This window comes from Bidens hawaiensis, unplaced genomic scaffold, assembly GCF_021521415.1.
Source record: "Bidens hawaiensis isolate Kalapana, Puna unplaced genomic scaffold, B.hawaiensis_p1.1 tig00015937_1, whole genome shotgun sequence".
Lineage (NCBI taxonomy): Eukaryota > Viridiplantae > Streptophyta > Magnoliopsida > Asterales > Asteraceae > Bidens > Bidens hawaiensis.
This window is the reverse complement of record NW_027492436.1, coordinates 163,971-178,932: the sequence shown is the minus strand read 5'-3', so window position 1 is coordinate 178,932 and position 14,962 is coordinate 163,971. Positions and strand designations below refer to the sequence as shown.

The following is a 14,962-nucleotide window of genomic DNA, read 5'->3' as shown; positions in this document are numbered from 1 at the left end:
GTAGGTCCCAGCAGAGGTGGTTAGGACCCGCAAGACTTCCTTAAAAGGAGACGTCTGCGCAGTTGAACACGCAAGACTCCTTAAACGGACGTCTGCGCAGTTGAACCCGCAGACTTCACCATAGGGACGTCTGCGCCGCGACCTACCAAACCCGCAGGACCCACCACGCTCAGAGTTGTGACGACCTCACATGCGGTACGCAAGCTGGTCCCGCAGGAAATGCCTCCCTATGGTTTCCAAGTATCCGCCTGTTCCCGCAGGTGCGGATACCCGCCATTAGGGACTGGCCACCCGCGCAGCATGGCTACACGCATAAGGCTCAAACTCAATAATAATTCAGTAGTCACCTGAAGAAGGAATGAGCAAAGCCGGGAACATTCCCGCATAAAGGCGGGAGGGGGAAAACTCCCGCCTAAGTGAGCCAGTCCATATAATAATGGAGGATCTTTTGTGTGATACCTGACGAGGTATGGACAAAAGATCTGACCAACGATACGACAGCTCACTGACAGCAGCATGGCAGACAACACGCCACAGCACTGTGACCAATAGCCGCCGCCTGCTCACCAACTCCTGCCATACCACGTGCCTAGCCTGTAGTTGGTGGAAAAGGAAAAGTGAACAGCACGCCTGGTCACTGTCAGCCGCTGCCTATCCACCAATTACCAGCAGAGCACGTGCGTAGGCCACAGTTGGCAGAGTAGTAGGCCGGCTAAACCTCCTTGGAAACCCACCTTCGGCTATAAAAGACATCAAATGGTAATATCATTTCATCATCTAATATCTTGTATCATTTACCTGATAACTGCTCTAGTATTAATAATATACTTTTATATTCAAAGAGTAATATAGACTGATTCTCACGCCGGAGGGTGGTCACAAGGAGGAACCCCCCCCCCCCTTTCTTAGTGACGAGCTCACGGTGTCTGTTTTGCAGGTTATCGGAAGAACCATCTTGCCGGAATTAACCCCTCGTGGGAAACGTCTATCTAACCCTCAGGTTACTCGTAATCTGTCGGGGTTCGACCGGTGTTTCTTCATTGGCGCCATCCATGCATAAAGCTAGAACTTTATTTTTCTCCAGTTTTTTCAAAACTTCTGGAAAGATGGTTAAGGATACTCCGGTCCCAAAACCGAGTAACCAAGAGACTCCGGTTATCACAACCCCAGCTACTGGGGGAGATACCGAGTACACAAACTTTACGAACACTACCCCAGCTACCCAAGCCGGGACAAGTGGAGTAAATAATCGTTCACTGGGATTCACTGATACCCAGATAGAGAAACAACGAACGAGGCTCCCCTACCAAACTCTTGATGAAGTTAAGGCGTGGGCGGAGGCACGTCAGAAAAAGTTCCAAGCCGAGCTGGACGAACGCCTGCGTTCCGTCCAACAGGCTTACGAATTCGGAGGCACACACCAGCTCAACATGAGCAGTGAATGCGAATCCTCGGATGAAGATTGGGAGGAATCTGATTCCGACGCAAACCCTCGCCTTAGGGTGAAAGGGAAGCGTAAGGGAACAGACTTCCAAACAAGAAATTTCGGAGAGCCTTTCGAACAAAGGAACGCGGAGGCAAAGTCTCGTGACTTTTCCAAAACCTTTAGACCTACGGTTGCAAATGCAGGAACTTCCAAGTTCGCAAGGGACATTGCGGAAGCAATCGCCCCAAAAGGCGCTAAACAGATGCCCAACATTGGCACCTACGACGGCATATCCGACCCGGATGATCATCTGAACAGATTCATAGCGGGGGCAACCGTCAGTAACTGGACGGAGCCCACGTGGTGTTACATGTTCCAGATGACACTGGTTGGAGCAGCAAGAGCGTGGTTTGACCGTCTACCGGTCCACCACATCTTTGATTGGGCGGACTTTCAACACAAGTTCAGCCAACACTTCAGTCAACAGAGGAAATATACTGAAGAACAATGGACAATACTCAACTGCGTTAGAGATAAAAACGAGCCTTTGCTAAATTTTATTACTCGCTTTAACTCAAAGAAGCTGAGTTTGGGTGTTATAAGCGAAGACCTTGTTCGCGCAGCTTTCATTCAAGGCGCGGAGTACCCAGAGCTTATCCGCACGTTGACGGGTAAAGATGGCATGCCATCCACATGGGATGCCATCATGACGGCAGCCAAGCGCTTTGCCGAAACAGAGAAGCAACTGGGTAGAGATCTGCCCAAGACTACAGACTTCTATACGCAAAGAACTAGAGAGAATGTCCAAACCGCCCAGCGGAACAAAAGGAGGAAGCTACACATGTGGCAGTCAAGGGTAAACTTTGACACCTCATCTAGCTCTCGCTCCTTCGCAGGCGAAAGAGGTAATACACAGCTGTTGGATCAGCACCCCAGGTGGACGCCGCTCACTAAAAGTGTCACGGAGGTATTCACCACGGAGAAGCTCCCATGGCCAAGAGCTCCGAAGATCCGACAACATCCGGATGCAGATCAAAACAAGTATTGTGACTTCCACGGCATAAAAGGCCACAATACTGAAACGTGTTCCTCCTTGAAAGATGTTATCGAAACATTTGTCAAGGATGGTAGACTCCGACACCTGGTGGCATCAATCAAGAACGGAGGGAAGAATGACAACCGATACAGAAACAACGGGCGAAAGCCAGTTGACATCAGTATCCACATGGTCCAGGGTAACATCATGGGTAGGAAGAGACGAGCGCCAGAACCGTGTGCATGGAAAGATGCCGAGGTGCGTTTCCCACGAGTGCCAGGAGGACCCAGCAAAGAGGGCCCTATCATCATCAAAACCCAGCTGGGGCATTACATCACTTCCCGCACTCTCGTTGACAACGGCGCTTCATCAACGGTTATGTACAGACAGTTCTTTGACAAGCTAGATGAGGAAGACAAGGGGCGGTTAGAAACGGTCTATGCCTCGATGGAAGGATTCGATGGCAGCACGAACACCCCCCTGGGTATCTTATCTTTCCCCGTCACTCTTACGGATGGGAACCGCTCACGCACAGAAGATGTGGATTTCGTTGTCCTGAGAAAGCCACATCACACATATGACACCCTCTTCGGAAGAGATGGGATGGCAAGGTTCAATGCTGTTGTATCTTCGGTCCATGGCATGATGGGATGGCCAACAGCGGCAGGTGTAGCAATGATCACCGGCGTTCCCCAGGTATGTATCGCATCTGTTTCCTCCAACCCCAAACCAAAAATGGCCAAACGCACATTCACCGAACCGGAAGAATGGGCTTTCAATGGCAAATACCCCGATCAGGCGGTCACCATTGGCCCAACAATCACTGACCCCGCACGCACCTTACTCAAGCGCTTACTACAGAAGAACGCTGATATCTTCGCATGGAAACCAGCAGATATGACTGGTGTACCTCGAGATAAAGCGGAGCATAAGCTCAAATGTGACCCGGCTTTTACGCCGGTCATACAAAAGCGTAGAGTAATGGGGGCAAAGCAAGCTAACGCGTGTAGAACCCAAGTCAAGGAACTCCTTGACGCAGGCATCGTACGCGTTAGCAGATATCAAACTTGGGTTGCAAATCCCGTTATGGTACCGAAGGCTAACAAACAATGGCGCATGTGTATAGATTTCAAAGATCTGAATAAAGCATGCCCAAAGATTGTTACCCGTTACCCGAAATTGATCTCAAGGTAGATTCGTTAGCACCGTTTCGCCTTAAATGCTTCCTTGATGCGTATAAAGGATACCATCAAATCCACATGGCCGTTGACGATCAAGATAAGACCGCATTTCGGACGCCCGATGGCACATTCTGTTATCAAATGATGCCATTCGAAACTTAAGAATGCCAGGTCCACATATCAACGCCTAATGGACAAAGAGTTTCACGCCCAAATCGGAAGGAACCTGGAAGTATACATGGATGATCTGGTCATCAAAAGTCTTGACCCGGAAGCGATGTTGAAAGACATCGAGGAAACATTCAACACTCTTAGGAGGATAAACATGAAGCTTAACCCGAGCAAATGTTCTTTCGGGATGGAAGAATGGAAGTTCTTAGGAGTCATCGTTACAAAAGATGGCTTCAGAGCGAACCCTGAAAAGGTCGAGGCCATTGTCAAAATGGAATCACCTACTACCATCAAGCAAGCTCAGACACTGAACGGACGCCTAGTTGCGCTTAACCGCTTCTTGGCAAATCATGCGGAAAGAGCGTTCCCGTTCGTGTCGACCCTGAGAAACTGTTTAAAGAAAACGCACTTCCGCTGGACACCAGAAGCGGAAGCAGCTTTTCAGGAAATTCGGTCACGCTTGATCGAACTTCCAACGCTCACAGCACCGGAAGCGGGAGAGGAGTTAATCCTATACCTCTCCGCAACAGACAGAGCGACCGGGGCCGTCCTGTTAGTCGAGCGAAAAGGCATCCAGATGCCAATCTACTATGTTAGCCACCTCCTAACGGATGCTGAAACTCGGTATTCTACCCTGGAGAAATTAGTCTTAGCGCTGGTGCAGGCTTCACGCAGGCTAAGACGATATTTCCAAGGTCACCCAATTACTATTCTCACCAACTATAAACTTGCAAACGTTTTGGGCAAACCCGAACTATCAGGACGCCTAGCCAAGTGGGCAATAGAATTGGGGGAATATGCAATAAAATACAAGCCACGACCAGCCATAAAAGGCCAGGTCTTGGCAGACTTTATTGCCGAGGTCCCCGCATCGCAAGAGAAGGAGTGCCAGGACGAGGCTCAGCCCTCTCCAGCACAAGACATCGACGAGGTCTGGCGACTTTACACTGATGGAGCGTCCAGCAGCGAGGGCTCAGGCGCAGGGTTAAAGCTGACCAACTCAACAGGCCAAGAGTACACTTATGCTATTCGGCTAGACTTCCCAAGCACGAATAACGAAGCTGAATATGAAGCATTTTTGGCCGGGTTAAGGATTGCGCGTAAGATGGGAGTGAAAAACTTGGAAGCCCATGTAGATTCCATGCTAGTCGCCAATCAAATTAACGGGACGTACACGGCAGTGAACGACACAATGGCCCTGTACCTCGCTCAAGCAAAAACCCTCATGCGCGATTTTAACAGTTGTAAAGTCATACACGTCAAGCGTAGCGAAAACAAGTCTGCGGACGCGTTAAGTAAGCTCGCGTCACTGGCTTTCACCCATCTGGGAAAAGATATCCGCATCGAACTCCTGGGCGCACCATCAGTCCCGCACAAAGAGGTATGTGTCATCCAAACCGGCACAGAAACATGGATGACACCAATAATAAATTACCTTGCGGCGGGTATACTGCCAGAGTCAAAAGCACAGGCGAGAAAACTACGCTGTAAAGCACTGAATTATCAACTAATCGAAGACATACTTTACAGACGTAACTTTCTCGGCCCCCTCCTAAGATGCGTTGTCGACCAAGATGCTAACTACCTCCTAAGGGAGGTACACGAAGGCATCTGCGGGATACATGCAGGTCCACGCGCAGTTGTAGCCAAACTGAACAACGCGGGATACTTTTGGCCGGGGATGCATACGGATGCGCTGGCATACATCAGAAGGTGCAGATCTTGTCAGCTCTACGCACCTAACACGCATCGCCCGAAGAATGATCTTGTTCCAGTCACCTCTTCATGGCCATTTCAGAAGTGGGCCATCGATGTGACAGGCCCATTCCCTACAGCAGCAGGAAACGTTCAATTCCTAGTGGTGGCCATCGATTACTTCACCAAGTGGATAGAGGCAAAACCCTTAGCCCAAACGACGACGAAACATATCAAAAAATTTATTTGGGAGTTTATCATCTGTCGTTTCGGGCTTCCACAAAACTTGGTGAGCGATAACGGCACCAACTTTGCTGACAAGAACCTACAACGGTGGCTTAAAGAACTTCAAATCACCCATACCTTTACCTCAGTGGCACACCCGCAGGGTAATGGTGAGGTGGAAAGAGCAAATAGGAGCATCGTTGATGGCATAAAGAGAAGGTTGCTGGAACACAGATCTGGCTGGGTGGACGAAGTTCCACATGTACTGTGGGCTCATAGAACAATGAAAAAGACAAGTACAGGAGAAACACCGTTCAGCCTCACTTATGGCACCGAAGCCATGGTCCCGGTCGAAATTGGTCTACCTTCACCAAGGGTCATGATGAAACCAGAGGACAACGACGCGGAGAGACGGTTAGACCTTATGCTGACCGAGGAGCGCAGAAACTTAGCTGCAGCGCGTGAAGAGAACTACAAACGACAAATGCAAAAGTACTACAACACGCGGGTGAAGCTATGCAACTTCAATGTAGGAGACTACATATTGCGTAACAACGAGGCTTCAAACCAAGAACGCCCAGGAAAACTGGCACCAGTCTGGGAAGGGTCGTACATTATCAAAGAAGTTCTGGGAAAGGGCGCATACCGGCTTGAAAGGCTCGATGGCACTCCCGTCCCACGAACATGGAACGGAGCTCAATTACGCAAATGTTACATGTAGATCAATTCCAAGTTTGTACCGGCCAAGAGCCGCTTTTAATGGAAATGATTCTCTTTAAAACATCGACGTTAATGGTTTTGCATTCATATATAAACTGTTCACACGGATATGTCGGTCTTCACCGCGTACATAAGTGCAAAAGTCGTTGCATGGGGAAAGCGGCAAAACCCGCATTAACCCAAAGAATAGAAAACCTTCACGCAGGTCAGTCATAGTTATGTCGGTCACCCTACTGAATGAAAATGCAGGTTTTAACCGCATAAATCATGAAAGGTACCTAGATCTATTGACAACCACGCGATGAACGGTTAACCTATTAAGAATATGAGGAAAAGCGCTAGAATAAATTTAAATATGCATGCGCAAATCCCAAAGATTCGAAAAGTAAGCGGGAAAAACCCCTTACCCTGGCTATCCAGTTGATCGTAAGCCGGGTGCGGGTACAGTGTTAAGGCAAAACCCTTCACATACCTAGCACCCGCAGGGAACGGAAACCGGAAAAACCCAATTATGAAGCCGGGTGCGGGTACAGTGTAAAGGCAAAACCCTTCACATACCTAGCACCCGCAGGGAACGGAAACCGGAAAAACCCAATTATGAAGCGGGTGCGGGTACAGTGTTGAGGCAAAACCCTTCACATACCTAGCACCCGCAGGGAACGGAAACCGGAAAAACCCAATTATGAAGCCGGGTGCGGGTACAGTGTTAAGGCAAAACCCTTCACATACCTAGCACCCGTAGGGAACGGAAACCGGAAAAAACCCGACTATAAAGCCGGGTGCGGGTACAGTGTTAAGGCAAAACCCTTCACACACCTAACACCCACAGGGAAGTGAAGCCGAGAAAATCTTGGCATTCCACCCAACTACAAAACGGGCACAGGTACAGTGTTAAGGCAAAACCCTCCACATACCTAACTACCCGTAAAGGGTCATACCTCGGCACCCAATTGTAAGTCGGGCGCGGGTACAGTGTTAAGGCAAAACCCTTCACATACCTAGCGCCCGCAGGGGATTAAACGCCAGGAACACCTCGGCAACCATAAGTCAGGTGCGGGTACAGTGTTAAGGCAAAACCCTTCACGCACCTAGCCCTGCAGGGATTTAACGCCAGGGATACCTTGGGAGTAAAGTAACTAATAAGACGAAGTGCGGGTACAGCGTCAAGGCAAAACCCTTCGCATACCGAGCACTCCATGGGAATTGAAACCAAGAAGGATCTTCTGGGCCATGCTTGCAGAAACGGGATTAACATCCCCGCATAACGGGAACGTCAAGAACTAGATTGTTTGAAACTTCAGGATGGAATTGGTGGTTATAACATGATTGATCACTATGTTCAAAACCACCAAGACCTCATGGAGAATCTACACAAAATGTTCTAAACGCTCCTGACTTGCGGGGAGGTTACAGACCTATCCGCATCATCCCAGAGATCAAGCAGAACATTGGGAAATTCTGCGTGACATTGGGAAACCCGTGGGTAAGACTTCCCGCGGAAAACCCATAAAACTAAACCCTTTTCAAAAACCCCTTGCTTAAGTCCAAAAGTTCACCTCACTTTATTAAACATTCATGAGCAGAACATTGGACTGGGGGGACTTGAAGAGGTAGGTCCCAGCAGAGGTGGTTAGGACCCGCAAGACTTCCTTAAAAGGAGACGTCTGCGCAGTTGAACACGCAAGACTCCTTAAACGGACGTCTGCGCAGTTGAACCCGCAGACTTCACCATAGGGACGTCTGCGCCGCGACCTACCAAACCCGCAGGACCCACCACGCTCAGAGTTGTGACGACCTCACATGCGGTACGCAAGCTGGTCCCGCAGGAAATGCCTCCCTATGGTTTCCAAGTATCCGCCTGTTCCCGCAGGTGCGGATACCCGCCATTAGGGACTGGCCACCCGCGCAGCATGGCTACACGCATAAGGCTCAAACTCAATAATAATTCAGTAGTCACCTGAAGAAGGAATGAGCAAAGCCGGGAACATTCCCGCATAAAGGCGGGAGGGGGAAAACTCCCGCCTAAGTGAGCCAGTCCGTATAATAATGGAGGATCTTTTGTGTGATACCTGACGAGGTATGGACAAAAGATCTGACCAACGATACGACAGCTCACTGACAGCAGCATGGCAGACAACACGCCACAGCACTGTGACCAATAGCCGCCGCCTGCTCACCAACTCCTGCCATACCACGTGCCTAGCCTGTAGTTGGTGGAAAAGGAAAAGTGAACAGCACGCCTGGTCACTGTCAGCCGCTGCCTATCCACCAATTACCAGCAGAGCACGTGCGTAGGCCACAGTTGGCAGAGTAGTAGGCCGGCTAAACCTCCTTGGAAACCCACCTTCGGCTATAAAAGACATCAAATGGTAATATCATTTCATCATCTAATATCTTGTATCATTTACCTGATAACTGCTCTAGTATTAATAATATACTTTTATATTCAAAGAGTAATATAGACTGATTCTCACGCCGGAGGGTGGTCACAAGGAGGAACCCCCCCCCCCCCCCCCTTTCTTAGTGACGAGCTCACGGTGTCTGTTTTGCAGGTTATCGGAAGAACCATCTTGCCGGAATTAACCCCTCGTGGGAAACGTCTATCTAACCCTCAGGTTACTCGTAATCTGTCGGGGTTCGACCGGTGTTTCTTCATGTATGTAAGAATTATTCGTTTGCTCAAATCTTAATTCAAATCCACATTACAAAAGCTGAAGATACATATGTTTACACATGTATCTTTTCAAACAAAAGAAAATTACATTAAATGGATTTTCTATCATGTGCATATGCATTTTCACTCGTCCGTTGTTTTGTTGATTTTCTAGCGGTTCCAATACAACACGAATGTCTTAAATGGGTCAAAACCTGAAACAAAAATTGATAAAAAAATGTGTTATCAATGCAAAAATGAACATTATGAAATAATATACATAATCAGATGGTAAAGACATACCGATTAATATGAATAGTTTAAAAATAAAGCATCTTCAATTGATAATAATAGATAAAATTGAAATCTTAAAATCGTTAAAACAACATGAGCTAAAAACAAACTTAAGTTATTTGTTCATGTAAATTAATATACAATTCTTGATTATATTGATATTTAAAGATCATATAAGAGCATTCTCAACCCATTCTTTAAAGTTGTCAAACCCATATAATTTAGGGTAAATTTTAAGAAAACCATCAAAATCACCTCTCCAATCCATTCCCTATTATATGGATGAGTTATATGACAACTAAAGTAAAAACCTAAATATAGGGACTCACTTTTGATCCATACCATATAATATATCATCTATCTCTCAATCACCATTTACTATATAACAAAACAAAAGAGAAAAAAATAATAAACAATTAATCTATGGAGATGAATAAGGAATAGAATGTGGAAGAATTTTGAAAAATGATACATAAATTTATGGAATGGTGTTTTTAAGCTAAATTATAAGAAAAATTATATGGAATGGGTTGTGAATGCTCTAAGAGTGACAACTTAATTGTGTATAAGCTTCTCAGAACTAAAAATGTTAAGATTCTCAAAAATAGCAAAATGATTATTAAGCATATGCCTAAGTATATTGAATCGAATGGAGTCTGAGATGTACATATAACATATAAATTAAATTAATAAATAGGAATCCAAAGTGATGTTGTAAATTATTATTTTCATAAATCTATTAGACATTAATCTTTGGTTTCAATGTATGGGAAGAAAGAAATTAAAAAGAATGCATACAAACAGTCACCAACCTTTTGAAATTGTTCCGTAGATCGTATCAAAAACGGTGATGCATAAATCTTTCGGATTTTTTTTTTTTTTTTTGCTGAGGAGATCTCTGGTGAGGGTTTACACTGTGTTCCTGAGTGGACTTTTGAAGAGAAAGGAAAGAAAAGTTGGAGGAATCAAGATAAAGATATTGTTCAGGAGTATTTTTAAATGATGGAAATGAATAGAAAGGAAAAGAAATAGGAAAGAAAATGAAGGTATTTGATTTCTTTCCAAATCGGACAGAATAGGAGAGAAAGGAAAAGAAAAAAGTTCCAATTACCATATTGCCCTCATCTCCTTCATATTGGCTCACCTGTTTCATTCTCATCATCAAAGTATTCGACCCCAAGCATACCCGCATGAAACTCTGTAACAAAGGCACTGAATATTGACCACTACTAAGTTTTGTAGCAGCTAATTATGGAAAACAAATTGGACATTTGAAATGGCGGATGTCAATTTGTAGACCCTGTCAGATGTGAGAACCCCTGGTAATCGTCCAACTCAGCAGACAAAATTTGACAGGGTCTACATATTGCTTGACATCCGCCGTTTCAAATAACGGATCTCCTAATTATCATCAACAACTTTTCTCTCTCCTAGAAATCATTTCACACTTAAAATTTTTCCTATTTAAAATTTTTTTTTCGTATATTACACATTAATTGTGAAATGTGAACAAACATATTTGTGAAACATGAATGCTATAAATAAAAGGCCATAGTACCAACACTCTACTTCCATTTCATTCAATTAAACATCCTCTGTGTCCGTCTCTCAACAGTTAAGAGACTCAATTGAAGAAGGATTGCTTCTGAAACAAAGCGACCAGAGATTAACATGGCGCGTGTTACTGGAAGAGATGAAGAAACTAGGAGTTATAGCAGGACCTATGGTCGCAGTGACATTATCACAATACTTGTTGCAAGTTACCTCGGTCATGATGGTTGGTCATCTTGGCGAACTCGCTCTCTCTAGCACCTCCATTGCTATCTCTCTTTCTGGCGTCACCGGCTTCAGCCTCATTGTCTATTCTCTAAGCTCTATAACTTTATATATAATTATATAACTGATTACTTGCAAAGTTTTGGACTTATGGCATACTTGATTAAAAGTGTGAAAGTAATTAACACATGAACTAATCAAGTTAGAATTGATAAGAGTATTCACATTTAAAGTGGTTTGAGAAACTTGATTAAAAATGTTGACATAATCTTTCTTACAGTTATCCTTCTTTCCACATTTTTTATCAAAACCCCTAATCTAGTACTCAGGTTTAAGTTTCTTTATTTGATTTATTGTTAATTTAGTATGTTACTATGGTTTGTTATTTGATTTCAAGAGTAATTTGTCAACTATGGTGTTCACTATTCAGTACTGTTCGAATTGGATTTGAAAAACTCGAAATTTGATTTGAGTTCAGTAATCATATTTCGAATCTAGCTTCAAATAATTGAATTGAATTCGAATCCGGCTTCAAATTTTCAAACTTTAAATGATTCGACTAATTCAAGTATTCGTTGAACACTCCTAATTAAAGCTCATCAACATAATAATAAGTCAACATCAAATTGGAAGATTAACAACCATGATTCACTTTAAATTGACTTAATATGATTCTTTTCTTGTTCTTCCTTTTTATTTTTTTTTTTTTAAATATAACAGTTGGGAATGTCTAGTGCTTTAGAAACTCTATGTGGACAAGCTTATGGAGCTCAACAATACAAAAAATTTGGAAGTCAAATTTACACTGCTATTTTCTCACTTTTAATCGTTTGCATTCCCCTCTCAATCTTATGGAGATACACTGGATCAATACTCATTCTTTTCGGTCAAAATGCTTCAATTTCAAATGAAGCCGGAAAATTCGTCACCTGGCTCATTCCTTCACTTTTAGCTTATGCTGTTCTTCAACCACTTATCAGATATTTCCAAATGCAAAGCATGTTATTACCCATGCTTGCCAGCTCAACAGTTGCTTTGTGCCTACACATTCCTCTTTGTTGGGCACTTGTGTATAAAACCGCATTGGGGAATATTGGGGCTGCAGTGTCGATGGGGGCTGCCATGTGGTCAAACGTTGTTTTCCTCTTATTTTACATGAGATACTCGCCTTCGTGTGAAAGAACGCATTCTCCAATCTCACTTGAAGTGTTTAATGGGATGAAAGAGTTTTTCCGCTTTGCTATCCCGTCAGCTGTCATGATTTGGTAAATCTTGTCTATTATTATATTGAAAGTTATTCGGTTAAGTGGATCGCTTTTCTGTTTGTAATATTTGCAGCCTTGAATGGTGGTCTTACGAGCTTCTGATATTGTTGTCTGGGCTTCTACCACATCCCGAGCTTGAAATGTCGGTTCTTGCTATATGGTATGGTATCTATCTATGAAAACCACATTTGTCTCATGAAACATAACAAATGACTATTTTGTTTGTCATAGGTTGAATTCATGATTTGAAACAGCAAAAAATAATGATTATTTATTTATTTATTTATTTCTTGAACAGTCTTAACACAACTTCTACACTCTATGCCATACCTTATGGATTTTCTGCTGGTGTTAGGTTCGTTTATAATTATCTTTATAATGGGGGTATCTTACGGGAGTAAGTGAGCCAAGCCAAGTCCGAGCTCGACTAGAATCGAGTTTGGCTCAATTAACTTAGGAGAGTTCGAACTCATCTCGTTTTGAGCTTTATTTATAAAGCTCGAGCTCGATTCGTGAGCAATTTTTCAAGCTTGAGCTCGGCCTATTTATTATTTAATTTACATACATTCTAAATTAGTTTTTATATAATTTAATTATAATATGTATATAGGATAATATATATTATTTTATAAATTTCTATAAATATATTTCAAATAAAAAAATAATATAAATAACAGACTCTAGTGACTCACGAGCTAGGCTCGAGCTTGATTAACCTTGGCTACATTCGAGCAAATAGATCTCAAGTCATGAGTAGCTTAGTTCGTTTACACCATATTCCTTTCGTATCTCCGCAATTGCATGTATAACACTAATATGTTGATATTTTTTTTGTTGCGGCTGCATTTCTTGTGCAGCACTAGAGTCTCGAATGAACTAGGAGCCGGGAATCCAAAAGGGGCCCGTGTGGCTGTCAAAGCCATTATGATACTAACGATTGTCGAGACAACTATAGTTAGCACAACTGTTTTTGGTAGTAGGCGTGTTTTTGGATACATTTTCACAAGTGATAAGGAAGTTGTTGATTATGTCACAAAAATTGCCCCTTTTTTGTGTTTAAACCTTATAATTGATAGTATACAGGGAATCCTTTCAGGTAATATTACTTCCATTCATTTTTTGTGGTTTATAACTAGACATACATGTGTATGAAAGGTTATTTAATTATTGATGAAATAGGTGTTTCAAGGGGTGTGGGGTGGCAACATTTAGGGGCGTACGCAAATCTTGCTGCCTTTTATCTTGTTGGAATCCCGGTTGCTGCATTATTAGGATTCCGCACCTCACTCAGGGGAGAGGGCTTGTGGATTGGAATATTAGTTGGCGCGTTTATTCAAGTTATTCTACTTTCGGTTGTAACAATTTGTACGAGTTATGAGAAACAGGTAAAATGTGTTATCTTCATCGGCATTCATTTCCTTTTTTTCTATATTTATGAATAACAAATTATTATGATTTAAGGATAGAGTTTTAAGGTTTAAAAAGTGTATTTAACATTCAGTTGGTCACACATGTATATATGCTAAACTAACTGGTAGTTATGGTTAATGGATACAGGCATTGAAGGCGAGGGAGAGGCTATTAGAGGGAGAATGTTCAACAGGAGATATATAGATTAGTTTGAGTTGACTTAAAACTGGGAATTTTTTTCACTAGTGTGTTTTCGGATGAAATGATATTATTACTTATTAGTTAAACCTGTACTTTCTAATAGAACGAATGCTGGAAAGCAAACCCCACCCCCCTTGACGTATCTCAAAGAGAGGTAAGTGAGTTAAATAAGAGAAAATCGAGGCTAACTACGTAAGTAATAGATTTTTAAATCATGCACAGTAGAATCCAACTCATAAAAATTAGTAGCGTACAACATTAAATGTCTGTAACACGCACTTTTAATGCTAAAACCGTTAGTGAAGAACGAAATAAACCACCAAATAAAAATAAGAACTACAATTAAAGATTATAAGTGAAATAAATCCGAGTAGAAAACAGCACTTGCTAGTTGCTACTAAGCATACTGCTTCAAAATAACCCCCCGGTGGACCTTCAAACAGCTTTAGAAGTGAGCATTATGGGTGGGCGAACAACATAAAGAATGGTTTGTTCCTTGAACAACTATAGCAAAATTATAACCCGAACCGAATCCACCTTTATCGATCCACTAGTCATATAAGTCGAAGACGACCTTCCAACAAGTTTAGGCAATTCTTAAGGTGAAAACATCTGTAACATTTGTCATTTTTCGGTTTAACTTGCATTTGTATTTGTATCAAAAATTCGACCCGTTTTGATCTTTCGGATTTGTCTTTATTAATAAAATGTTGGATTTTATGTCCGTTTATGTTTCACAAATGTCGGGTCAAGAAAACATCATTTCGGTACGTTAAAACACCTCTTTATGATGAAAAATAACTTAAAACGAACTTTATGGACTATTATTGTCAATTATCGAAAGCTTGTTTGACCATTTTAACCATCATATGCATTTTTATCCTATTTGAATGAACCATACTCTTACCA

The 14,962-nt window shown here is 43.0% G+C and overlaps 2 protein-coding genes across 2 annotated transcripts in view; both read left to right on the top strand.

The window, feature by feature from the left end:
• The window catches only part of LOC143550201 (protein DETOXIFICATION 12-like), a 33,365-nt gene extending 19,207 nt beyond the window's left edge, over positions 1-14,158 (top strand). Inside the window, exons 4-6 of the mRNA XM_077040896.1 lie at positions 13,300-13,538; positions 13,622-13,827; positions 14,000-14,158. Coding sequence (XP_076897011.1) covers positions 13,300-13,538; positions 13,622-13,827; positions 14,000-14,056 — 502 coding nt within the window. The 3' untranslated portion in view covers positions 14,057-14,158. The remainder of the gene's footprint in view (positions 1-13,299; positions 13,539-13,621; positions 13,828-13,999) is intronic.
• LOC143550202 (protein DETOXIFICATION 14-like) lies at positions 10,777-12,763 on the top strand. The gene is made up of 3 exons (XM_077040897.1): positions 10,777-11,259; positions 11,898-12,442; positions 12,516-12,763. The coding sequence occupies exons 1-3, from the start codon at positions 11,095-11,097 to the stop codon at positions 12,619-12,621; spliced, it is 816 nt and encodes a 271-aa protein (XP_076897012.1). The 5' UTR covers positions 10,777-11,094; the 3' UTR covers positions 12,622-12,763.
• Positions 14,159-14,962: the final 804 nt, after the last annotated feature.